The sequence below is a fragment of the Cicer arietinum genome, chromosome 4 (genome assembly GCF_000331145.2).
Source record: "Cicer arietinum cultivar CDC Frontier isolate Library 1 chromosome 4, Cicar.CDCFrontier_v2.0, whole genome shotgun sequence".
Lineage (NCBI taxonomy): Eukaryota > Viridiplantae > Streptophyta > Magnoliopsida > Fabales > Fabaceae > Cicer > Cicer arietinum.
Genome location: NC_021163.2, coordinates 857,780 through 884,749, shown reverse-complemented (window position 1 = coordinate 884,749; position 26,970 = coordinate 857,780). Strand labels below are relative to the sequence as shown.

At 24.4% G+C, this 26,970-nt stretch overlaps 1 protein-coding gene across 1 annotated transcript; it reads left to right on the top strand.

Annotated features, from left to right (window-relative positions):
- The first annotated feature begins 11,441 nt into the window (after nucleotides 1–11,441).
- LOC101493183 (uncharacterized) lies at nucleotides 11,442–12,620 on the top strand. The gene has a single exon (XM_004495016.4). The coding sequence runs from the start codon at nucleotides 11,842–11,844 to the stop codon at nucleotides 12,337–12,339; it is 498 nt and encodes a 165-aa protein (XP_004495073.1). The 5' UTR covers nucleotides 11,442–11,841; the 3' UTR covers nucleotides 12,340–12,620.
- The last annotated feature ends 14,350 nt before the right edge of the window (nucleotides 12,621–26,970 follow it).

Sequence of the window (26,970 nt, the reverse complement as noted above, 5' to 3'; positions counted from 1 at the left end):
CTTCCCCCCTCTCTCTAACAATTATTTTTCTTGATTAATTCTTTGATTTTTTTTTCTCTCTCTCTCAACTATATTTAAATCTATACAAAATCTAAACTATACGTGTTTTTGTTTATACAAAATACATTAAAAAATTATCATTGTCATTTTTGTGTAGAGTGAATATAAGGAAATACAAATCAATACTTACAATTATATTTTTTAAATGACTTTTTCATGTGGCAGATGAGTATTTTTATTTTTAGTTTATAAGAATAAAATAATTAACTAATAATAATATTATTAATTTAACATTTAAATCTTGAATTAATGTAGTCTATTCAAGTCAAAATCAAAGAACTTATTTGTTAGAAGTAGGTTTAGATAATTTATTTATTTTGTAGGTAATAAAAACATTTAACTATTTATTTTTTTAATATTTGACTATTATTATACTTTAAAAGATGCTAGAACTTTTATTGATGAGAACAATTATAATAATGTGACATATGATAAGATAACGTTGAATGTTTAATATTCATAAAACTGGCATAAACTTTTAAAAAAACTTTTAACTTTTGAAATTATGTATTTTTATAATTTAATTAAAAATATATAATGAAATAACGTGTAAAACTGTCGAATTTTAAAATAAAAAGTTTAATTTCAAATATCAGTAATAATAAATAGATTAAAATTATAATTAAATTTACTTTTTTTTATAATTAAACCGTTGATTATGTTTTTCTTGTTTTAATTTGTTATGCATTCTAAAGTTTACAATTTCTATCAAAAAGAACTTGTTTATATTTTAATAAGTACACTCCAAAAATATTTTATTTATCAAATTCATAATTACTTCTATGTATTCTCCCATTACAAATTTGTTGTTGTTCAAGTAAAATTTGTGAACTTTGACTTATATTAGTCCAAAATAATTTGTAAAAAATAAAATAAAAAAGTAAAAACTCCTTACTAACAACCAACCGTTGTAGTTAGTTCAAACGACGTGGCGATATTGGTGATTTTGTTAAGATGCTGCAAAGTTCAAATAAGCGGTCACCAATCGAAGTAACATTTCAGAGTACAATGGGTGCAAAGTTCATTTGTAGTGCTTTTTATTTTTTATTCTGATTTTGAATTTTTAAAAATGGTTTAATTCTGAGCATGAAAACAACTGGACAGGGAGACAAGGAGAGTAGCATGTGTGATTGATTAAAATATAATGACTTTTCAAAGTTTTAACATTTATCGTTAATTGGAGAATGTTTAAATATTTTTCATTCTTTTATTTTATTTTCTACTATCTGAACACCATAAAAAAAATAAATTATATAGATAAAAGTTTTTAAAAGAAAAAAAAAATGAAATCATAGAAAAAAAATTAATAATTGATTTTATAGATGGAGACGTTAGTGTTGTAATAATAACATAGTTTTAATTTTTTTTTTATTTACAAAAATTGAATTTTAATTTCGTGTTTAAAATTGACCAAATTAATTATATCTTATATTACAATAAGTTGAATAACAGGTGAGTTCATATGAATTTTATTATTTGATATCTTTCAATTTAAGGGTATTATTTATATTTTCAAAATTCAGTGAATAAATGTCTGATCTCTACTTTTCTAAAGGATAATTTTGTGATTCACTCTTTAAAAATTAAATTATTATGACTTTTCACAATTTTAACATGTGTCTCTATACAATTTTTGGTTTAACTTTTTGGATTTATTGATTGTTTTTGTTTTTATATTCCTTTTGATTTGTTGTGCTTTTATATAACCACGTGGATGTAATGTTTTGTTCCGGCCTTATTTTAACTTTGGAAGCTTCTTGACGAGGTTTGTATTTCTATCGTTTTTACTTAGCAATTTTTGGTTTCTACCTAATATTAAGAAACACAAATGTTTGTCGAAGTAGTTATTTATGTTAGGATATAGTGCTTGCTTCTTTGATTGCTAAATATAATGTTTTTGGTTCCAATGTTAAGCATGTCTTATGAATGCAAATGAGAATATCATTGGAGCTCCTAATACGAAGGGTTGCTCTACCTTTAATACACTAACATGGTTATAAATTGAAACATTTTTAATACCTTATTTTATTTGCAAGACCATTGTGTTTCGTGATAGAGGAGGTTGGAATGGAGTTAAGCATCAAACTTTGAATTTGTAAAGATTCGGATATGTAATCTATTAGATGCTTCTGTCATGTTTGAATATTTTAGTATTTCAATGCAATTAATTATTTAAGCATCATTCTAGAATTTGTAAAATATTTGCAATTTAAATTCCTAATTATATATGGTATATGTTTCAAATTGGATCTTTGATATTTCTTGCTCGTGGTGCTTCATAGAGTGCATGAATTATTATGTTTTGAAGCACAAAGTATTTAGTCTCAACGTTCATCTTAAGGATATTGTTATCTTATGGCACGTGGGTTTTAGATGTACGAGCGAAAAGTAAAAAAAAAAAATAGAATAAGTAAATAAACTTTGACTTTTAAAAAATTGTTTAGTAATAAATGGTTTGTGGTGAAAGAAAATTTTAAAAGCAATATCTTAAAAAGTCATATATTTTTTTAATAATAATAATAGCCTTAGACTATGAACATTTTGCATATAAATGTGCTATACTATTATTATTTGGATTTAAAGTAAAAATGTATTTTTGTCTCTTTATTTTATATTATGATTATTCTAAATTATTATTAATTTTTAGAAATTAGACTTAATTACAGTTTTGATTCATTTATTTTTACCAATTTACAAAATTAGTCTCTATATTTTAAAAGTCGACAGTTTTGGTCTGTCTATTAAATTTTTAAACTAAAAAATAACGATTTGATGTCTTTTAAATAATGTGATATACAATTCCATGATATAGAATCATCTAAATATATAAAAATGTTGTTCTTTGGCCTTTAAAGATGTAGAAGACAAAAAGGTTACAGAATTAAGAGGGACTTTATCGATCCAAGGACAATTCAAATTTTGGGAGGATCATAATAGATTGAGTACAGTAATTAAAATTGTTTTTCGAAAGACTATTAAAGAAAAAGGTTGAGTTTTTGAAAAAGTAGAAGACAAAAAGGTTGCAGGATCAAGAGGGACTTTCTTGATCGATAGACAGTTCAAATTTTGAGAAGATAATAATACTTTGAATTTAGTAAATAATATTGTTTTGTGAAAAACGATTCAAAAAAACAAGATTGAGTTTAAATATATTGAATTGTTTGTTTAGAATTTTTTTTTAAACAGTAGAAGTTGTTTTATATTCATTTATTATTGATTAAAAAACTTAATTGTAACATTCAATAATTTATATATTTATTATTAGAGATTTTAATACGATTTATAAAAATTACTTTTTTTAAAATACATCTTTCAAAAATTGATTTTTATGAAGAATCTCAAAATAAATTTTTATTTTAAATTTTATTATACAAAAAAATTATAATAAATAGATAAAGTACTTAAAATGATTTATTATAAATTATTTAAGCTAATTTTTTATTTGAAGCTTTATTTTAAAAATTCATTTTTAAAAATACTACAACAAAAAAATAAAATACTATAAAATTATTTTTAGAAAATGTTAAACAAACTATTGTTAAATTTTTGTTTTTAGGGAACCTTCGTTCATTTGTTTATTTTTTGTTCTTGTTGAAAATGGATTTGAAGGTTATGAGTTTGATGTTTTTACATTCTGAATATAGTTTTGATTTGTTTGATTTGATTTTTGTTCTAGTTTTTTTTTTTTTCTTCTGGGTTTGGATGAATGTGATAAGGTAGAAATGAAGATGGAAAGGGAAAATAAAAGAAAATCCTAAACCTATATTTAAATTATTCCCTAATATTTGCACAATAACATTAATAATACAAGCATTCACCTAAAATATTTTTTTTTTTTACTAAATCTATATTTAAAGTATACGTGTTCATACGAACATTAATACACAGAACCACTAAATTTTATATCATAACTAATTATATGAAATAAAATAAAACTCACGTCATAATTAATGTAAGCAAAAACAACCATATGAATCTCCTATTTCAACTAGCTAGCCTTAACCTTTTCATTTTTATGTTTATGTACAAATTAGTAGAGCATAACTCTTAGATACTTTTTTTTGGTTCTTAATTTACTATTATGAAATAAAGATGCACTCTGATCACTTGAAATTCAATTAAAAAGTAAATAAAAGTTGATTATAAATAGTTAATTTTAGATAGTACTTGTGTGTCGCGGCCAATTATAAAAGTGGGATAGTGGAATAACGCGTTGAGATAAATGGAATAATTACTATTTTTGAACAAATTATATACTATATAAACTTATATTTAATACAAAATTAACAAATGATTCAAACTCTAAAACATTCATGATTAGTAATAAAAATCTACAAATTTTACTTTTAGTCAAAACATACATTGAAATACCAACAAAAGTCAAATAAATATAGAGTAATAAATAACTAAATATTAAAACTAAAATGTATGCTCTAACATATAACTCAAAGATAAACAAAATCTTCATTAGCATATTCTTGTTTTTCTTCATACTATGTGAAAGTTGAAATAACTAAATAGAGAAAGAAAAAGGAATAGCAGGATCTCGTTGGGATTAACTACACTGAGATAGTGGAATTTTTGCCCGAATTTCGTCAGAATTTTGTTTTACACTATCGTGGTCAGACATTGCACTGCACCAGAATAGCGGGATCTTGCCATAAAATGATGAGAGTAATCTATAGTTAACTAAGGATTATCTTGATAAAGATTCGAATTTGATATTTCGAAGCAAAGTAAACATCTTTGATTTTTTTGACTTAAATAAATTTGAATTTTACTATTAATGACTTGTCTAAAATGACTTATTTTAACTTATCTATATTATAATCAGATATGAGACTATTTAAAAGATTAATTTATTAGAAATGATTTATGATATATTTATTTTTGAACTTATTTCTATAAACTCTCAATATAGTTTATGAAAATTGTTTTAATAAAAATAATTTAACTTTATTTTATTATTTCTTATATAAATAGTTATACACAAGCACTTTTACTATGTGCGTTAAATTAATCTCCTTAACATGGAAAAATAAATATTCAAACCTACGACTGAATAACTTTATTTATGCACCATATATTTTTCATTTATTCAAACAATCTATTACCTTTTTTTTATGAAAAAAAATGCTTATATATAGTATTTCATTCATAATAACATGCATGTTGAATACATCTCAAATTTCAATGAATATTTTAATCAATCTATTACCTATAAATATAATGTTTACGTTTATATGTATTAGCCATGTTTGAATATATTCAATTTGAATAATAAAATAAATAAAATATATTAATAAAAAATTGAAAATATTTGTCGTTAAGTCCTAGCTCAACTAACAAATGTTGATATTGTTAGGTTTGACATATTGTCTCAAGTTCTCAAGTTGTGTGAGTTAATTAAGAAGAAATTTACAATCTCTTTTAAGACAAAAAAAACACTTAAAGAAAAAATATTTACAACTATAAAGAATATGTGTATCGAGTTTATTAAAAATAATTTCAATTAACATCAAATATAGATAAAATTATATTCCATGTCATTTATCTTATTTATGTGTAACACTTGTGTTATTTTTTTCCATTTGATCTCTTTACTTTTTAAAACGTTTACAAAACTGTCTTTTATCTTTAAAAACATTACAAAATTGTCATTTATATTTTTTTCCTCTTGTTTAAGTTATTTATCTTTTAACATGTTTACATAATCATCTTTTAAAATATCAATGTATTGTTAGAAATACTCAATGGCAAGTCTAAGTAGGATTATCATTTATTGTTTTTTTAATAAAAAAAAACACAAATTTAATTGTTAGGGTTCTTAAAACCTAAAAAAATTCACATCAACACTCATTCACTTCATAATTTTCATATTTAGTCATCATTAAATAAAACAAAATAATTAATAATATCCTACATGCATTAATAGATAAAAATCTAAACAAGAGAAAATAAATAAATTATTTCATAAATATTTTAAAAGATAAAATGATAATTTTTTAAATGTTTTAAAAGATAGATAGAGTACCCAAATGGAATTAAAAATATATATATATAACTTAAGTGTTACTAGTAAAAAAAATATAAAAAAGCTCTATAGTGTAATTTTGTTTAAAATATAAATACATAATAACAAGTAGACATTGAAATAGTTTTAAAAGTCCCGGCCTTGATGGTGTTAAGTTTGGGCTCATAAAAAAATTATGGGCGGAGGTAAAGGTAGACTTTACGTGTTTTATATATGAATTTCATGCTAAAGGTAGAGTTAAAAAGAGGTTTAATTGCAATTTCATAGTTTTGAATATAAGTGAGACCTATATAAGTGATATAAAAAATATTTTAAACGATAAATGATAAGTGATTTTCAAATATATTTTACTCGTGGGTGAAGAATCTTAGAGATGAATGAGATATTTATAAAAATTAGAGACTAAAATTGAAACATATGATATTTGTAAGACTCAAAAACGTAGAAAAAAAAAGTTTTAAATATAAAAGTGAAATACAATAATTTTCTATAGACTAAAAACTTATTCGAACCTTATTTATTTGGAAGAAAATTTTGGTTTCAGATTGTTCTTTTTAGTTGGATTCACCGGTGGTGCAAGAATATGTGTCAAACATGTGGAACTAGAAGCATGATCTTGGTGATGTTTATTCAATTAAGGTTCTTTATAATCATTTGACGGATGACTCAAGTAGTAGAAAGGTTGAACATTGTGATGTTATGTGGAATAAAATTGGCAACTCTCAAAATCTATTTGTTTACGTAAAAATTTCTGAACAACAAGTTGACCACTTTCGACAACTTAACTATACGTGGTATGTTGGAAAATCAATCACTATTGTGCAAAGCAAGATGTGCTGAAAAGTAAGGAGGAAATATTACAACACCTATCTTTTTAGTGTCTCATTTTAGTCATTTTTGGTCAGAAACTTTAGGATAGTGGGGAGTTCAAACTACCTTAACAAAATGTGCACTTAACTATGTGCATCAATTTGAAGATTTTTTCTCAACAAAAAAAGAAATTTTGAAATAATCTACAAGTGATATGGTTGGTTTATATCTGGTTACTATGGGAAACCCACAATAATTATGTATTTATTCATTTCGAGTTTAATCTTATTCAGTTGCTTCAGCGCTTCAAGATTTATTCATGACGGTTACTCAAATCATGGTCGAAGAATTTTCAATAAGATTTCAACTATTGGTGGTAAAATACTTTAATTTGTCAAGGTTTTGGCTCTTATTTAATTTACGATTAAGGTGCTTCGTGGCTAATTTATTTTTTTGTTGTTGATTTTGTTTTTAGATTTGAGTTGTAATATTTTATTTTTGTGGTTAGTCTATACATACTTTGTGTATAGACTAATATTTATTCATTATATATATATATCAATATTGTCTTTTCAAAAATAAATTATTTAAAATGTATATATATTCTAGATAAATATCAAATATCTAAAAACATATTAGAAGATTGAGGTAAATGGTAATATTTGATGAGTTAGAGAGTGAACTTGAATTTGCAATACTAATCTCTTTCACATTATTGAATATAGGTTTTGCTGTTAGATTATTAAAACACACAAGAAAAATGTTATGCATATACAGACAAACACACTTTATGTAATATCTAATATAACAGTAAGTAATAACATGTATATGTATATTGTATAAGATATAAGACATTATTTTTTTTTTACAATAAGAGATAAACATATTAGTTTTTTAGAAATAAACTTACTAGTTAATAAGTATGAACTAAAAATTTGTAATTTCTTTCTCTTTTATATGTCCTTTTTTACTAGTTTAATTATTCAATATCGAGCGGGAAAATTTTATTTGTCTTTTTAATATTTATGATAGTATATTAAGTGATACAATGAATTTAGCTTGATTAATAACATACAAAAAAAATCATTCTAAGACAAAATTAAAAAAACATATCATTACAATAAGTTATTTGTTGGGAAAACTCCAATAAATTCCTATCTTTTTAGATTCTGTAATGGGTTGCACCAAAAATAGTTTGTCATTTCTCCTAATACTTTCCACGTCTGTGGATGAATGATTAACAAAAAAATTAATTGTGTAAGTCAAAATTATGGAACTTATTGTATTCCTCTAACAATGACAATATCTCTAAAATATTTGACATCCTCACAATCTTTAAGAGAATGCGTGATTGTTTCAGGGTACATTTGATATTTAGGGTATAGGTTAGAATCATATATTTTATGACGATGTCTAATATTGTTAGTAAGAAGTTTATCATAAATGGTGTTCCACATATGATTCCAGTAACACTTTGAATTTTTGTTAATTATTTTTAAGCTATAATAATTAGTTGTGTTAATTGTTAGATGTTTGGATACTTAGACATCATAAAAGTTTGTTATTAATGTCTTACAATCTTTTAATGATTATGTGTTTCAATACAAAAATGTTACCATATGTCTCTTTATTTCGTCCATTTAGATCAGTAGATCAAGAATCCAACAGAATTTAAGAAAAAACAAATAAGAACTTCAATAAATAATCCTTTAACAAAGAACTTGAAGTAATTTCTTCTACTTGAATTGATATTTATAGGATCTAGATGCAACAAAATCTCATAGTAGTTGCTTATAATTAAAAAAAATCACATAGTGGTTTGTAGTATTCATGAAAAGATGAATAACTAAAATAATAAGATAAAAGATATCGACAAAAATTGTTGCAAAAGGCTCTTTCAAATCTTTATTTAATATCACCTATATGAGTTAGCTCCTTAAAATCCAAATCTAGATGGTGGCAATCATCAATACAATTGCCATACATTTTTCATTGTATCCTACTCACTTAGGTCTCATATAATGACTCAAATTTCATTGTCATTCTCCGGTCAAATTGTCATTACTCCAAGCAAAATGTTTTAAAAAAATTTGACTTTATTATTAAATGTTTTCCAAAGATTTGATCTGAAAGTCAAAGCTCCAAAATTGTTTATGCAAAAACAAATATTTATAACTTCGATTCATGTATAATTAAGTAATATTGATAAACTTCTATTAAAATAATATATCGAATGAAATATGTTTAAAAATAAAAAATTGGAGTTTAATGCTATAATACTTCTAATTTATTTAAAAACTAATGGCTAGCTTTGATGAAGATTACATTTTTAGTCATTAAAAAGTCATGTAATCCTAAGAGTACAAGTAATTTGTACAAAATTAACTTTAAAACATTACAGTTGTGAAAATATTTGATTTGTTTTATCAAATTAAATTAATTTATCAAGTTTAATTAGGATCAATAAGTAATTTAAAAAAATAAAAATCAAATAGACTGCTATTTGTATTTTCAAGATACAATGAATTTATTTATTTTTTATAATTTTAATTTCAAATTAATATTTTGTGTATTAGTCTCAACTGGTTACACTCCATTATACATTTATGACATAATTTGACTCTCAATAATTAACAAAAACTAATTTTTATTTAAAGTTGTGGAAAAAAAAACTTTAAACAGCTAAAATTTAGAAATATACAAGGAACTTGTATTCATAGAAAAATATTGTTTTGATGTTTCAATTAACTTTCATTCTCTCATTATAGTGTAAAATTTGGTGTCAAAATGTATAGTTTTTCAGTATAAATGTATAGTCATTAATATTAAATTTTGTAATCTTTTTTATCCTATATATTAATCAAATTATGACAAAGTTTGACCGCAAGATATATATATATATATATATATATAATTTTAAATAATTTAACAATAGATAATTAAATAAAAATGAAATCTTCATAAAATGCACCTAGACATTTTTGGCTAAGTACTATAACTAAATACCTATTGGATAAACCTTTTTGTCATGAGAATGTATGCTATTACAACTATTTTAGATGTTATATTTTTTCACTTTTTCTAGTTTTGATTGGAGCAAATAAAGCAGTGAAATTTTTTATCAAATCATTGAATTTTTGTGTCGGTTGCACAAGACCTTTGACGAATTATCAATTGAATTTGGTAATAATTTACTTGATATGAAAATACATTTCCTTCGTACCAAGTTGCAAGAAAGGGGAGTACTAACGTTGAATTTAAAGAATATTGTGGACAGCATAAAAATTATTCACGAGGACTAATAATATTGGTTTGTTATTTCAAAATATTGCAATGACAAAAGCCTTAGTATTGGAGTATTTCATCTTCTTACTTTATCTTCAAATTCAACTCCAATTTATAAGAAGTAATTTCTGATAACAATTGGAATATTTTATCTTCTTATTTTCATAATTTTTCGATAGATTTTCAATTATAAAAGTATATGTGTAGTGATTTCATAAATTTTTATTCTTCAAAATCATGATGAACTTCTTCAAAATAATATGTATTATGTATTTGATTATTAATGACAACACTTAATTTTGTTTTTGTCAGAAATAAAAAATAAAAAATGAACAACCAGAATACAGAATAAAAATCATTAATTATTATTATTTTATTTATTTTGTTGATTTTCCTCCCTGTAATCTATTTCATACCACAAAATAGGAAAATAGGTATTTAATAAAGAAAAATTGAGCAATTATTGATCTTTATTATTTGTAAGATTACATGTTAGAAAAAATCTTCAATAAATACTTAATTACAAATTTTATCATGGAATTTTATTAATAAAAAATCAACACAAGTTATAGCTAAATCACGGGTTATTATTTTAAATGTAAGATATTATTATGTATTGGTAAAAATTCGAATTCACATTAAAAAAAATTAAGGTGGAAAAAGTTATAAAAAGTTCACTCATCACTTTACTAATTGTTTATAAAAAATCTACGAATGCAAAAAAAAAAATTATATTCCAATAATTTCACTTAATCTTTGATAATATTTTGTTATAAATTTTTAAATATTTATCATACAATGCTTAATTTATAAAAAAAAAAATTGTCACACTCGGAACATATGTTGAAATATTTTGCTAGTTTACATAAAAATAAAAACTTTGCTCTAAAGTATTGTAGTTGAATGGTTTGATATTGATATCTCTAATTAGAGGCCTAATATTGACTTATAATTTATTTGATAAAGAAAATATAGAGTTAGCATTAAAAAGCATGTATGGCTAAAGATGAAATCATGGTTATATGCAGTAATGCTATGCAATTGAAATCTATTTTACCCGAATCCAAATCCTAGTAACTTGTGCGCAATGGCAAGCTTAAAAGGGAAAAGGTTTAAGTTTGCATTTGTACCTATTAAAAGCAGGGATAATCCAGTCATTTCAATTATCCATTGGCATTTACGTAATATACGAGATTTCACAAGGGTAGTTAAGCAGAACCACCACTATAAATACCGAGTACCCCGACCCGTTGGCATTCTCTTCTCAACATTGTCAGTTTCACATTTTTTTCTTTCTATCCCCTTCTCTCTCTCCTCTCTCTCTCTCTCATTTCTTTCATAATTTTTCAAAATTTTCAGTTTCCGGCCACACTTTCTCTCTCCTATCCCTCTTCTCTGTTCACATCTTCTTCGTCCTAGACATCCCCTTCGGTTTCTCCGTCAAATTACCAATTTGCCCCCTTTAATTTTTCAATTTACCCTTTTACCCTTCATTTTTTAACCGACACTTATTCAGTATTCAACCGATTTTAGATAATTTTACCATTGGGTTATTTTTTATTTTTTCCAAACCATTTTATTTGGTTTGTAAGAATTATTTTATATTATTTTTAGGGTGGGTTGGTAGTGACGTGGCATGCGGATAGAGAGCCATGAATACCAAAACGATGCGTTTGCCCCCTCGTCGAGTGTTGACACCTAGCAGCACAACAAGTAATAAGAGAAAAGAAAGAGATGACCCGTTTGAAAGGCCCAAGCCCATACACACAACAACTACAAAACTACTCAAGCCGGATAAGCCTAATAATCGGCTCGGCTCAGAGCCGATAGCAACAACCAGCGGCAGCAAAGGCTCGGAGCCGATGCCGTCCAATCAGCTTCTAGCGGGCTACCTGGCCCACGAGTACCTAACCATGGGGGCTCTCTTGGGCCAGCCGTGGGTCCCACCGAAAAGGAAGACGAAGGAGGAAGACGACGGCGGTGAGGAAGGAGAAACGACGGCGATGACGACGGAGACACCGTGTCGGAGGACGGAGAAGAAGGTAGAGCGGGAAAGGTATGTCGAAGTGATGGGCTTGTTGAAGGGTGGTGGGACCCACCTTCACGGCGTTGTGAACCCCACCCAGCTTGCCCGTTTCTTACACTTGTGATCTAACAGACAATTGGGAGAGTGGGGTCCACTGTGGACACGTGGAACGATCCCATTCGCTCTCTTTCCTTTTGTTTTGTTCCAAGCGAACGAGAGAGAGAGAGAGGAGAAACTTGAAACTTGAAACTTCTCCTCCGATCTTTTTTTTTTTTTTAAATCTGAGACAGAAAATTAGCTATTTCTTTTTTCAATTTACTGATGCATGCAACTTGTATGTATGTCATCATCATCCCTCATGATGTATCTGTTCACATGCAAAATACATGCTTTTATTTTCAACAATTTCTAGTCATTTTCTTTGATTTATTTCCTCTATGCTTGTGCGAATGTGCGTTTTTGTTCTCATTCGATTAGATTTATCTTAAGTGTGATTAAATTGTGTTCGATTAGAAAGGTCGAATAATTTGAAGTTGTGTGATTCTTGGAAATTATAGTTAAATAATTGGCGAGGTCACTGAAAAATTAGTGATTAAAAATTGAAGATTATTACAAGTTGAAAATAGGATGAATTTTGCCAAACAAAATAAAAATGAATGCTGGAGTATGATTTGTTGCGTCGGGTTTGGATCATTCTTGCATAATCTGATGCGTAAGGAGTATATTAAGAGCATACTCCACGCGTGTTTATTTTCCTTTCATTTTTAATTTTTTTTTATTTTATAACATGAACATAAAACTGCAAATTATAAATTAAAGAAAAAAACTACATTTTGGTTTTTATTAAATAGTCAATGTTATTAATTAATATTTACTTTTGTTGGAGGAAATCGTTGAATTTATAACCTCTTCGTTACAATTATTTATTTTACTAAGCATATGTTTAGGATCACGTTGGAACCACATTTATTTTTCTAAAATAAGTATTCAAACACCTTTCCAAACATAGACTAAATGGTCCATCCATAACTTTATTTTATTACATTTTTTTTTTGTTGCGGTCTATGTCATCTATGATCATAGGTACACTACCAAACGAGTACCCTAATGAAAAATGTGAATTTTTCTATGCAGTTTAACTAAGATAACTAAATTATTCGATTCATAATACAAAATACCTAATAGATGGTGCTTCCTATCATGCAAAACAACTTCAATCGGAGATTCTCTAAACTATGTAGTATCGCAAATGTAGTTTTTGAACTATCATCAATCTATGAATTTTCTCAATTACTTTAAAAGTTTGGAAAAAGAATAAGAGATAAATTTAGAAACTAAATTGATTGATTAATAATAATTTTTACCTATTTATTATGTTTTAATAGTTTAGAGATTAAATAAGAGAGAATAATAATTTGTGGACTAAATTTATCATATATTCTAGCCATAAAACTATGGTTGTCTAAAAGTTTAACGAGTGTTCTAAGAAAATTGGTTAAAAATTCTATAAAAAAGAAATTTTATCTTAAAAATATAAGTCAAACACATATCAAAATCCTAAATTTATCATTTCTCATACAAAAATTACCTTTTTTTATAATAATGTATTTAGGTAAATAATTTTAAATTTTTTCTAATGAGTTAATATATAAATTGAAGAGATTATGATTTATTTTGATATTTAACATGGTATTTTAGAAAATCTAACTTTATATGATGATATATTTTAATCTATATTTTAATATTGTATTAAAATTTTAAAAATATTAACATAGGCAAATATTATTTCAGCAAAAAAAGAGGAAAATAATATGTTTAAATTACTGAAAATGTTAGTAAACTTATAGTTTAATACAAAATATTAAATTTAATACAAATATAATAATAAATATTTAATTTATATATATTATTAGTGTAAAGAGTTTTTATATTATTAATTATTAATAATTATTAGATATTAAAGATATTTGATTTTTATTATAATCACTCTGATATATTTGTGTAAAAAGTTACATTGACAATAAAAGACAATTAAACTTCAATAAAATAAATAAATAGTATTTATATTTATATAAATAAATTAGTATGATAGAATTACTTCCTATTCTATTTAAAAAGAGTCCGATGTAAATCTGAGGTAAACTAAAATGTATGCCCATGTTATTTGATAATACATATTCTCATATACACCCCTAACTAATAATGAATACTGATTATTGTTAATGTTTAAACGGGGTACAATATTTAAATATAGAAAGGATAATATATAGTTTTAAACTGATTTTTATTTAATTCTAAGAGAAAAAAGGAAAATAAAATAGGCAAATATTATTTCAGCAAAAAAAAAGGAAAATAATATGTTTAAATTACTGAAAATGTTAGTAAATTTATAGTTTAATGCAAAATACAAAATACTAAATTTAATACAAAGATAATAATAAATATTTAATTTATATATATTATTAGTGTAAAAAATATTTATATTATTAATTAATAATAATTATTAGATATTAAAGATATTTGATTTTTATTATAATGATTCTAATTTTTATTTAATTCTAAGAGAAGTAGATAGAATAAATTTAAAGGCTATGAACACAGTTTTTCTAAAATACGAGAGGATATACTCTTATGGTTCAGTTTGAATTAATTTTGAGAAAAAGTGATTTAATCTAAATATTAAAATAGCATTTGAAATGACAACCTTAAAAGAATCTGATCCAGTTGAATATAGTAATGCAATTTCGACTTGATTGGTACCTTTGATTTTTCTGAATGCATAATTATATATATTTATATTATGTCAAATAATATAATATACTAAAGGCTAAATAGTAAACTCGACATTTTTTAACTTGTAAGAAGTATCAATTATGTTTAAAATGTATAAAATAGTTATAAAAAAAAGTAATAACTTTTATTTATAACTAAAAAATAATTAATAAATTTATGCAATATCTTATAAATTTAATTGTTATACATTATCACAATTATTTATGAATGGACACGATTTTATAGATAATTATAATAACATTTCATACTGGTGAAAATAAAAAATTATTATGGTATTATTTGATAAACGCCAATAAACTAACTTATATCTTTTAAATTTATTTGATTAAATGATATGTGTTTGATAAATAAATTTTATAGTTTATTCTGATACGCAATTTCTAGTAGCGGTTGAGCTTATAATTATTTTATTTTTTCTTCTATTTATAATCTTATTAATTTATTTTTATTTTATTATATATATAAAACGTAATTGTCCCATTAATTTATTATTCATCTACTATCTTTAGTATCTTTTTCTCGGTGCTATTACTTCAATTTTTTTGTTCAGAGTGATATTATTACTTCTACGTAACGTATTCATTCTTTCAATTCTTACTAAAAAAATTCACATAAAAAAAAATATATATGACTTTATGTATGTCAAAAATCTATGTCACATAACACAAAATTGACAAATGCATACATGAATAGAGTTGAACTCAATTTGTTTAATTTCTCGTCAAAACAACTCCTAAAATCTTTCATCTGAAAAGAAATTCACAAAAGTTAAATTTATTTTTTATGTCAAATTGTAAACCATAAAATAAATTGTTTTTTAAATTACTATTTCTACAAATAAAGTTTGTTAAACATTCAGAGAACTCTTCCAAATTATGTTTATATTATAATAAAAAAGAGTAATTGTTGTACCCAAAAAAATAAATGAATTACGTGTTTATTTATTTATTTATGTTAGAGCTTTGTTACATGTTTTGGATTTTCTACCACAAAAGTCATAAATGAGATAAATATAGTAAAATAAAGGAATGAGTAAACATGATAGACGTATCATGGTGAAATTGAGCAATTACATTGAGAGAAGCAGAATATCGGTGAGAAAGCTGAAAGCTATAAGATAATATCAACTAATTAACGACATGAAGAAGAATGATAAGAAAACATAAGAAATAAAGTAAAGTAGGAAAATTAATTGAGTACAAAAAAAAAAATAGATCAACTAAAATAATAGACAGACGATTGGATAAAAATGTCACATTTTTTATAATTTAAATTAAATATTCATGTCTCTTTATATTATTTTATATTATTAAAAGTTAAATTTACCAAACATTTTAATTTTAATTAATTAAATTTTTATCTATAAATCATCAGCTATTACCTATCACTTAGCTATACCTGTGATTAAAAAAAAAATATCAATAAAAACAAAAAAAATAGCATTTAAATTTATATGTTCGCTTTGTTTTGTTTTGGAAAAGAAAATTTAAAATATGATAATATTATAATTTTTGTGAAGATTTAAAAACATGTAATAATATTAGTTGTGTTTTGTGAAGTTTTCAAATTTTATTTGTATGTTTGCAGTTTTTATATCTAAGTAATATATAATTATATCGTCAAAATTTAACTTTATCACCATCTTATAAAACTCTTATCTTTTAATATACTCTATATATATTACTTGTTTTGATTTAACATAAAAGGGACATTCTCAAAAGATACATTCATAAAAAATTATTCCATGAAAAAAAAGTCACCAATTTAAAATATTTTAGGAATGTCATTTGTTATTTTGAAAATTGAGTAAAAATAGTTGATTCACTTACATTTAAAATCAACAAATAATAGTGGCGCTGAATTATATAGAATGATTAAACTCTTAATATAATAAATATATTTTCACCAGAAAATATATTTACATTAATGTTTGACGTGTCAATTATCTTACATAAAAAAAAAACAAATATATATTTTTAATAAAATATAGAAAATTTTGAAGAAATATATATTTGATAAATGTTTTTTTTCTGCTAGAGGGATAATTTTTTAATGTTTTATCATTTATTAGATTAATTTAAATAAATTTATGATACATGTATAATATACTGTATAAGTTTGGTGTATGTGGCGTGGCCCAATAATTGATGCGCCCCACCCAAGCAACTGTCTTTGACTTTTTATAACCAATTCGGTATCCTGCTGTGGGGTTATTGGCATCTTTAATATTACATTTCCTCTTTAAATATAAAATTCTTTTGGGAAAATAATATAAATTAAAACGTTTGTTGTTGTATTAATTTTTTTATAATTGATATGATTTTATAGGTTTATCCTTTAAGAGAAATTTTTAGTTAATATTTTTCTTTGAGTATTTATTACATATTATAGAAAAAATACATAATATAATTAAAAGTATGATGATAAAAAAAAATTAAGATAATCTTATATTTAGGAAGTAGTACATATATAAAAAAGTGATTTTATTTTTATTATATATATATATATATATATTTTTTTTAGAAGGTACAAAATTTAAGAATATAGTTTCTCATTTGAAAAAATTTCAGATTTTTTGTTTGTTTGTAAAGTTGTAATAAATAAAAATAAAAAATAATCACTTTTTAACAAATAAATTAAAACATGCTATATAATGAAACATGTGATACACCAATACTTCTGTGTTTGGATCAAAATTTATAAAGGTACTTTGGTTAAACTTTATTTTGTAAATACATTTTTTGTTGACAATAAGTTTTTTCTAACATAATTTATATTTCAATAGTTTTATAAAACATGCATTTGGCAAAACGAAAATTGTTTAGTTAGCATTAAACAATAATACTTTTAAATGTATATTGACTAACATTGAAATAAAATTTAAATTATTTACTAAAAGATTAACAAAAAAATAATAAAAATCTACTACAAAAAGAAAAAATTCCAAAAAGAAATTTATTAAACGAGTAATAATATATATATTATATGCATGCATAAAAATTTATATTATCATTGTATAACAATTAATTTCTTAATTCATCTATGGCAAAAAAAACAAATCTTAATAAAAAGAATGTTAAAATTAAAGTATTTACAAATATAATAGAAAGAAAATAGTAATTTTATTGCTACATTTTGCTTTAAAAAATTAATTACAATTATAATATGAAAATAGTTAGAAAATGCTAAACAGATACTATATTATATGTTTAAAATAATTGAATTATTAATTGATTATTTTATATATATTAATTAAAAAAACTGTATAAATAAAAAATATATATAATTTTTATTTAACTATACTCGATAAGTATTAATATATTATTAACGTCATAAATGAATATTAAAAAATATTACATTAAAATAATATAAGTAGTATTAATTAAAAAATAGAATTATTTTAATATATCTTTTTATAATAATATATAGTATGATATGACCGTTGTAAATGAGAATGAAGAACTTATTTAAATTGACAACGTGAAATAATGGGTAAAATTGTGATGGGAAGTTGTTGGCAGTCATGAATGTAGAAATGAAAAGGCAAAAAAGTAAGACCCGTGATGTTTCTGATTAACGTCACTTTAAAGAGTTAAGACCACAATTACGTTGCTCAACGACAATAACGAAAATCAAAATAATCTCCATTCAGAATGAATATCACTAAAACTCATACTTGGAAAATTAATATATCAGATATTTATCAATTTTTTTAATATTCTCTATCCAATAATAAATTGAAAATAATTTTTCTAAATGATGATCTATCCAATTTTTCAATACACTGTTTTTCAATTATATTATTTTTGTTTATATTAGTTCACCGTTAAGTGCTATTCTGTTTTTGGGAGTCAAACCAATAACGAAACGTAGCCTACTCAATGCCTTCCATATTGAGTTTACGTTTTCTCAAGTTGATTAAGAATACATAAATGAAGAGCTACTATATAAAAAAAAAAATTAAGTTTTTACTTCTAATTCGTTAATTGAAGATGGTTTAAGATAATTTTTTTTTTATCTGGACCACTCTCTCCAAGTTAATTTATTAACTACTTTTATTTAAGTAAATAGTTTTTTAAACAAGTTAGTTTATTTTTATATTTTATCTTTAATTTTATTGTACAACGTTAATTTGTAGGTTGTCGTAGTGTAATATTTTTGTTTTCTCAATTTGCTGTAGTATTTTTAAAGATACAAATGACTCTATATGTTGATATCGTATTTTGAATAAATAAGTTATCATCAAATTTAGAATTCTATTAATTTTAGAAATGATTTGTCACCATGTGGTTAGATTGATTATATCATATATTGTTTATAATCGAAAAGTAACGTCGTCTTAAATATTTTGGAGACCATTTATAATCTTAGAATTTGAGGCTTTAGTAAAAACAAAATCTAAATTTTAATAATTAGAAAAATAGATAAAATAAATTTTAATTTCTATAAAATTTCAAATTTTTATTTTTTGTTCATATAAAAATATTATCACCTTTTTAATTCATAAATTTTTTTATTCACTTTTAATTTTTATTTTGAATTTTCTTTTTTTAAAAGAATAATATTTTTAATCTCTATAAAAATTTCTATAAAATTAAAATAAAGATTAAAAGTAAATACATTTTTGTAATGATTAAACTTAAAAGACCTAATTTATAGAAATTAAATATATTTAACAAAAACAATTACCTTATATTATTTTACAAATAAAAAAATTTGGGGTCCTCGTCAATTGGACGCATTGTGCTATTGCACGGTCCAATAGCAAACTTTGTAGATATGAATAAATGTATGTCGATATGAATAAACACTAACAAAATATTATTTTTATAGATGAATGAGATTAAATATTGTTACTAGATCTCATATTATTATTGTCTATTGGTCAATGATCATGTAAAAAATATACTAGTTTAGTTCTAATAATTAAAGTTTTAATTGGTTATTTCTAATCAGTAACAAAAAATTGAGTTTTTAATAGTTAAATTGTTTATGTGTCATCAAATTTAACAAGTGAGGCGAAAATATATTTAATAATGTATCAATACATAATTGAATTTATATTTTTAATTATACATTAATGATATTAATAAATACAATTTCCCTTTAATATTAACCATATTTATATTTTTTTAAACAGAAGTATAGGATAGTTGATGAGACTGCGAGATTGGAGTTTTGGTAGCCGACACAGAGGTTCACAATGAAGCTCTAGCACGAGAGCTCACGACGATAGACAACAATAAACGGTTCACGGTGGAGAAGTTTACGGCAAAGGTTCAACGACCGACGCAGTGAGCCCTACGGTTGGTGGGGGGTTTATCGCCGTCGGTGGCCTCCGAGGGCTTCACGCCGCCGGTGAGCCCCATAAATTGAAACATTGTTGCAGTGGGCTCCATTATTTTATATTAATTTTATTTAAATCAATAAAGACTATTATTTTATAACATTTTTTCACTAAATTATTTTAAAACACTTAGCTTATTGGCTTTAAAAATTATGTTAAAATTGTAAAATTTCAAATTTATCATTAACAAAAATAAATTAAATAATATATAATTCATTTTTTCAATACAATACTCTCTTCGAAATAACTCATTTTTATTTATAATTTATTTCAAATTATAAAAAAAGTCTGTTTTCCAAGCACATTGAGTATTTTTTTTTCCAATTACATTATCCTTTTTAAAAATAAAATAAAATATTCTATTTTAAAATTAATATATAAAATATTCTATTTTTTTAAATGGTTATAAGGTCGCACTACAAAGATTATTGAAACGCAATCATTTATTATATTAAGTGCATCTCCGTCTTTGAAAACTTAAAAAAGTATGATTTTTAATATATTAATTTCAAAATAAAATATTTTTAAAACAAAAAAATACAATAATTTTTTTTAAAAAATACACGCATTGAGAGTATTATATTTAAAACGTTATGTTTTTAACTTTATATTTATAGATTTATTACCGTTGAAAGTGCGAATAACGGATAAAATGAAGTTGCCACTCGGACAACAACACACAAGTATGGAACTACCACAATTTTGTTTCTTCTAGTTGTACCTATGAGATACATGCTATAATATCCTACACAAACTATAATGCTATAATATCCTACTCAGGCTATATTTATTGTGATGTAAGCGATATTTGAATCTTTGAGTCTCAATAATCTAATTCACCTATTTTTTAATAAAAATAATTTTACAAAATAATTTTAACATTTTCGAACAAACATATGAGACATATAATGTTATTTTCACTCACTTAATTATAAGGAAATCAAACATTAATAGGAAATCAAACATTTTGCAACTAATTTTAAATTATAACTATAGAGTTATTTATGTGATCATATTGTGAATTTTTATTTAATAACAGTGTAAAATTATTTTATAATGATAATGCATCTCTATTAAACTTTTTTTTTCTCTATTATGAATATGCTTTATTTTTATTTCATTTCAATTAATTATTGAGGCATTGATGTCATATTTATTTATTTATTTATTTCTATCACACACAAAAAAAAAAAAAATAGAACTGTAAGTATTTAATATTTTATTTAAAACTTAATAATCTAGTTCCGTTGCTTTTTTGTTGTTGTCAATTTATCTAAATTAAAGGTAAATTCATAGAAATTAATAACAATTCATATGATAAAATTAAAGGATTAAAGTTATATTTTTAAAAGCTAAGAACTAATTTGTATTTCAAAAATAAGCTATGTGATTAACACCATATGAAAATAGGCAGATTAAAATAATAAACCTAAATAAAAAAATTATTTAAAAAAACAAGTCAAACACAATTTCTTTGAAAAAGATTTTCCAAAGCACGAGGTGTGTCAAAAAAAAGTCCAAGATAATTACAAAACTATCAATTTCACGATTGACCTTCAATCAAAATGTTGTACGAGACATAATTAGACCACAATTAAAAGTTCGATAATTTCAAACACCATTTGGATGACCACCACTTTTGAAACTCAAAGCATAAAACTTTTACAAGAATTCCAAGTGATCTCTAAGATAATAAACTAATACTCTCTAGTAAAAGAATGAAAATATTTGGATGATTCTAAAAAATCACATTGTTTCTTGATTTTCAAATGGACTACATAATGACCAACCAAATAACTATAAACATAAATCAAAACATTCAAATACGTTGAAACAGGCCTTCAAATTTAATCGCGTGATCTTCACCGAGAATTGATAATACACATGAAATATATAATCAAAGCAAAACCCATACCACATTTGACAATAAAAGGGACAGTAAAAAATAAAAGCTTAATTATAATTTTAGTTCATTTATTTTTATCAATTCACAAATTGGTATCTTTATTTTAAAATTTAATAATATTGGTCACTTATTCTAGTTTTTTGACTAAAAAATGACGATATGACATGTTATAATGATTTAGAATAATAAACACATAAAATCCTCTAAAAATTTAATTTAAACTTCAATTTTTTTTTCTTTCATTTTTGTAATTTAATTAATGACATATGAATAATTAATGCATTTAGATGGTCATATATCATGAAATTATATGTCACATCATTTAAAATATATAAAGTCATAATTTTTTTAGTTTAAAAATCTGATAGATAAATCAAAAGTGTAATTAAGTCAAAAATAAATGTTGAGCAATTTTGGCTCTGGAGAGCACAACACACATAACTCAACTTCTGCATTTAGAATAGAATAACACAAGCAGCCAAAGTCACTTTCGTAGACAACCTACATTTCAACAATCTCCAAACAAAAATTGATACCTTTAATATAATGATTTTATTTTAAATAATTTTCATTAACTACTGTTGAAACATATAGTATGTCATTGTGTGAATTTAAAAATTTGTTAAAATCCCACATTAGAAATATTTTTTTTGGAAATTCAAGTGGAAATAAACATTTTTTTTTTTTTTTAATTCAAGTCCCACATTGAAAATAAGTTTTTTGAAGTCTCACATTGGAAAAGTATCATACTTTGAGTAGATTTTAACTCTATAAATACTAAAGTCCCACATTGGATAGAAAACATATGCGGGTTTGCTTCTATCACTATATAATGAGTTTCAAACTATTGTGAAAAATACACCAAAGTTGGATGCATTTACCAACTTTCTCTTTTCTCCCTTTTATATTCTGTCCGCCTAATTTTGCAGCCACTTCTCCCCTTTCTTTATGTCCTTTCGATATTTATGAGCGGTTTTGTATTGTTGTCCCATCGATTTTTAGAGCAGTTGTTATGCCGTAGTCGGTTTTTAGAGCGGTTGTTATATCGTAGTTCTTTTGATTTTCATAGTGGTGTTGTAATATAGTCCTATTGGTTCTAGAGTGATTGTTATGATGTAGTTATGAGTGGTCATAGTACCATATTGCGATAGTACCATATTGCAAGTGACTTTAATCATCATATTGAGAGTGAATGAGACTAATGAGACGATGTTAAAGGATTAGCTAGAGAGAAAGTCGTAAGTACATCCAAAAGGATGAAACTAATATTTATAGAGTCACTCATGATGGTAACCTGACCTAAAAGACTGGAGATTCCAATAATTAGGTTAAATGGGTAATAACAAGTCGTGAAGTGATATGAGATGAACATGCTATTATAAATTAGAAAAACATGATTCCTAAAGCGATGATAGGATGAGATAATAGAAATTCTTAATGAGATCTATACTCTATGTGGAGGGAGTACCTAGCTATAGGAGTACTCTTGATAGACTCACCTATGTGAATGTGGAAGTGGGTCCGCTTCCTATGAAATTTTGAGGCAAAATTCCTAGAGTTTTCACTATACTGGGATATACGTGCATGACCATTAATGCACATGCTTTTGAGAATACATCCTATGAAAATGTTGTGTGTGAGTTTGATGTCAGAAATATAGTTCAAAATTACGAGTCACTCTTGTTGAATCTGAATCTTACTTACTATGCAAATGTTCAAGTCAAGAGACACATTTGTTTATGCACGATCTTATAGAAGCGTTTGACGCTATTTCAGAAACATTTTTTTTTTAAATTCAAGTGGGGGATTGTTGGAACATAGAGTATGTTATTGTGTGGATTTAAAAATTTGTTGAAATCCCAAATTGGAAAGAATTTTTTTGTTAATTCAAGTGGAAAGAAACATGTTTTTTAAAATTCAAGTCCTACATTGGAAAGAATTTTTTTTGAAGTCTCACATCGGAAAACTATCATATTTTAAGTAGATTTTAACTCTATAAATGCTAAAGTCCCACATTGGATAGAAAACATGTGAGTTTGCTTCTATCAATATATAATGAGTTTCAAACTATTGTGAAAAGTACACCAAAGTTGAATGCATTTCTCAACGTTATCTTTTCTCCCTTTAATTTAAATTCTGCTCGCCTAATTTTCGAGCCACTTCTCTCATTTCTTTCCGTCCCTTCAATATTTATGAGTAGTTTTGTACCGTTGTTCCTTCGATTTTTAGAGCGGTCGTTATCTTGTAATCGCTTCGTTTTTTAGGGTAGTTGTTATGTCGTAGTCCATTCGATTTTAGAGCGGTTGTTATGCAACAGTCCATTTGATTTTTAGAGCGATTTTGTACTATAGTCTTATCGGTTTCTAGAGCGGTTGTTATGTCGTAGTTATGAGTGATTATGTTACCATGTTGCGATTGACTTTAATCATCATATTGATAGTGACTTTAACCGTCTTATTGAGAGTGTAATTCTAGAACGGTTTTCTACGGTGCAGTGGAACTCCGATACAGTGAATCTAAATTGTTTTATCTCGGGGACTTCTTAGTCTGCCTTGTATAATTTGGACAGTGTCGCGAAACGTTTTAAAGAGAGCGACCTAGTGCGCGACTCAACACAATAATACATTCGGTGAGATAAATTGTGATTTTTAAATAGTTTTCTAAAATTCAAAAATAACAACTACAATCAAAACACATTGATAAAGCCACGTTGAAACAACCGTCGTTGCCTCCTCGGATCCTAACTCCATACAACACCTTGTTTTCCAACAACTTAAGTAACTAAATATCCCTAAAACTTATCCCTCATCCCACATATCTATTCAAAAAGAAGTTGATGTACCATCTCGTAAAACCTTTTTACCAATAAACCATTCGAAAGACACAACACTTGCCCCTAAATATATACTGTGCCAACTAATTTAATAAAAGAGAGAAATAAAAAATAAAACTTTTGTATGCTCTACGAATAAGCTTGTCTCGAAAGATAAGATTGAATTTTGTGAGCGGATAGACTACGTACGTAATTTGTATTATTAATTGATAAGTGGGAGCAATTTTTTTCTTTAAATGGAAGTTAAAAGAAAAATATCTTCAATAAAAAATAATAATTTGACATGTGGGGTTGTAATATTGGATAAACTATTATTTTAATTTTTAAAATAATAAAACATTATCATTTTAATTTCTGACATAACAAAAAATTCAAATTAATTATCAAATTATTAAAATATTAGTCAGATCAATAATTATATATTTTTAATAATTTTAATAATAATAAATTGTATTTTTTAAAATTATTTCAATAATTTAAAAATTAATTTAAATCTTTGATTAAAGAGACAACACATTTTACACTTTTAAAAATAAAATAAAATAAAATAATGATTTATCTATTGATATTATTTGCATGATGTACATCCGTCACTCTTAACTATTTGATAGGATTGAGTAATGATTTAAAAAAAATGATAATAATAGGTCCCAAGAAAGAACACTCAAAAATTCAAGAAAAAATTAGGTAAATACACCATCAATCAATAAGACAAATTACACAAAATCATAGAGAAACAAAAATCTACATATTATGTCTAACAAATTATATAATTAATTAGAGTTTGTATCTTTACAATTTAAATTTTCTTTGATCTTTCCCAATTCTCTTTATACTTTTGATTAATTTATATATATAATAAAACTACACGAGATATTAATTTTGATATATCTTAATAATATATCAAATAATTTTAAATTTAAATAAAATTTTATGTATATAATTTATATAATATACATAAACTTTTAATTTAAACCGATTTTTTTTAAAAAGAATTAAAAATCAGCTGCTTAATAGGTTAACCAGTTCATTAAATTTCTCTAAGAACATCTATTCGAATAGGATTGTTTTTCTCCGCACCAATACCATAAATAGCTTAAACTATGATATTGTGGAGGCGAACACAAAGCTTGATGTTTTCATTTTTAAACTATGATAGACTGCCCATAATTCAGCCTTCGAAATTGAGTAGTTTATGAGCTTTTGAGAAAGAAAAAAAAAATATACAGAAAAAAAGTTATAACTACTTTTCATGTTTATGTGGCATGATTGCGACGTACAATAGTACAATACGTTTTTATCATCCAGAATGTCAAATATGTCCTTTAGTCAATAAATCACAATCTTATTATTAATTTGTTTAATGATGTAGTTATCAAATTTCCAGCAGTATCCTCAATTATTCTGTTTCCAGTTGCTTGCCAAACGCTCCAGAGTGATCCCAAATCTTTGTTGGTAGTTTTTTTTTTTTTTTTTTTTTATTTTTTTTTTTTTTTATATATATTTACTTATGTGTCAATTCATTCAACATGATTGTTCATGGTGTATTAATTTTGAATGTGTTATCCTAAAGGTTGATATAAACAATTTAGTTCAAAATTCAAGGGTTATAGTCAAGAGGAGGGAATAGATTTTGATGAAACCTATGCCCCAGTAGCTAGACTAGAAGCCATAAGAAATTTTTTTGGGTTTTTTTTTTTTTTTTTTTTTTTAATTTTTTTTTATATTATATATATATACATATTCCATTTTTTTTAAATTAATAGATATATTCTACATTAAATTTATACATCTAAATACTTTATTTTTTTTTATATCTTCAAGAGGTCGTATGTTCATATTACCATATCATTTTTTTTTTATATAATAGATAGAC

Coding starts and splice junctions, on each gene's coding strand:
- LOC101493183 (XM_004495016.4), top strand. CDS start 11,842: ATGAATACCAAAACGATGCGTTTGCCCCCTCGTCGAGTGTTGACACCT.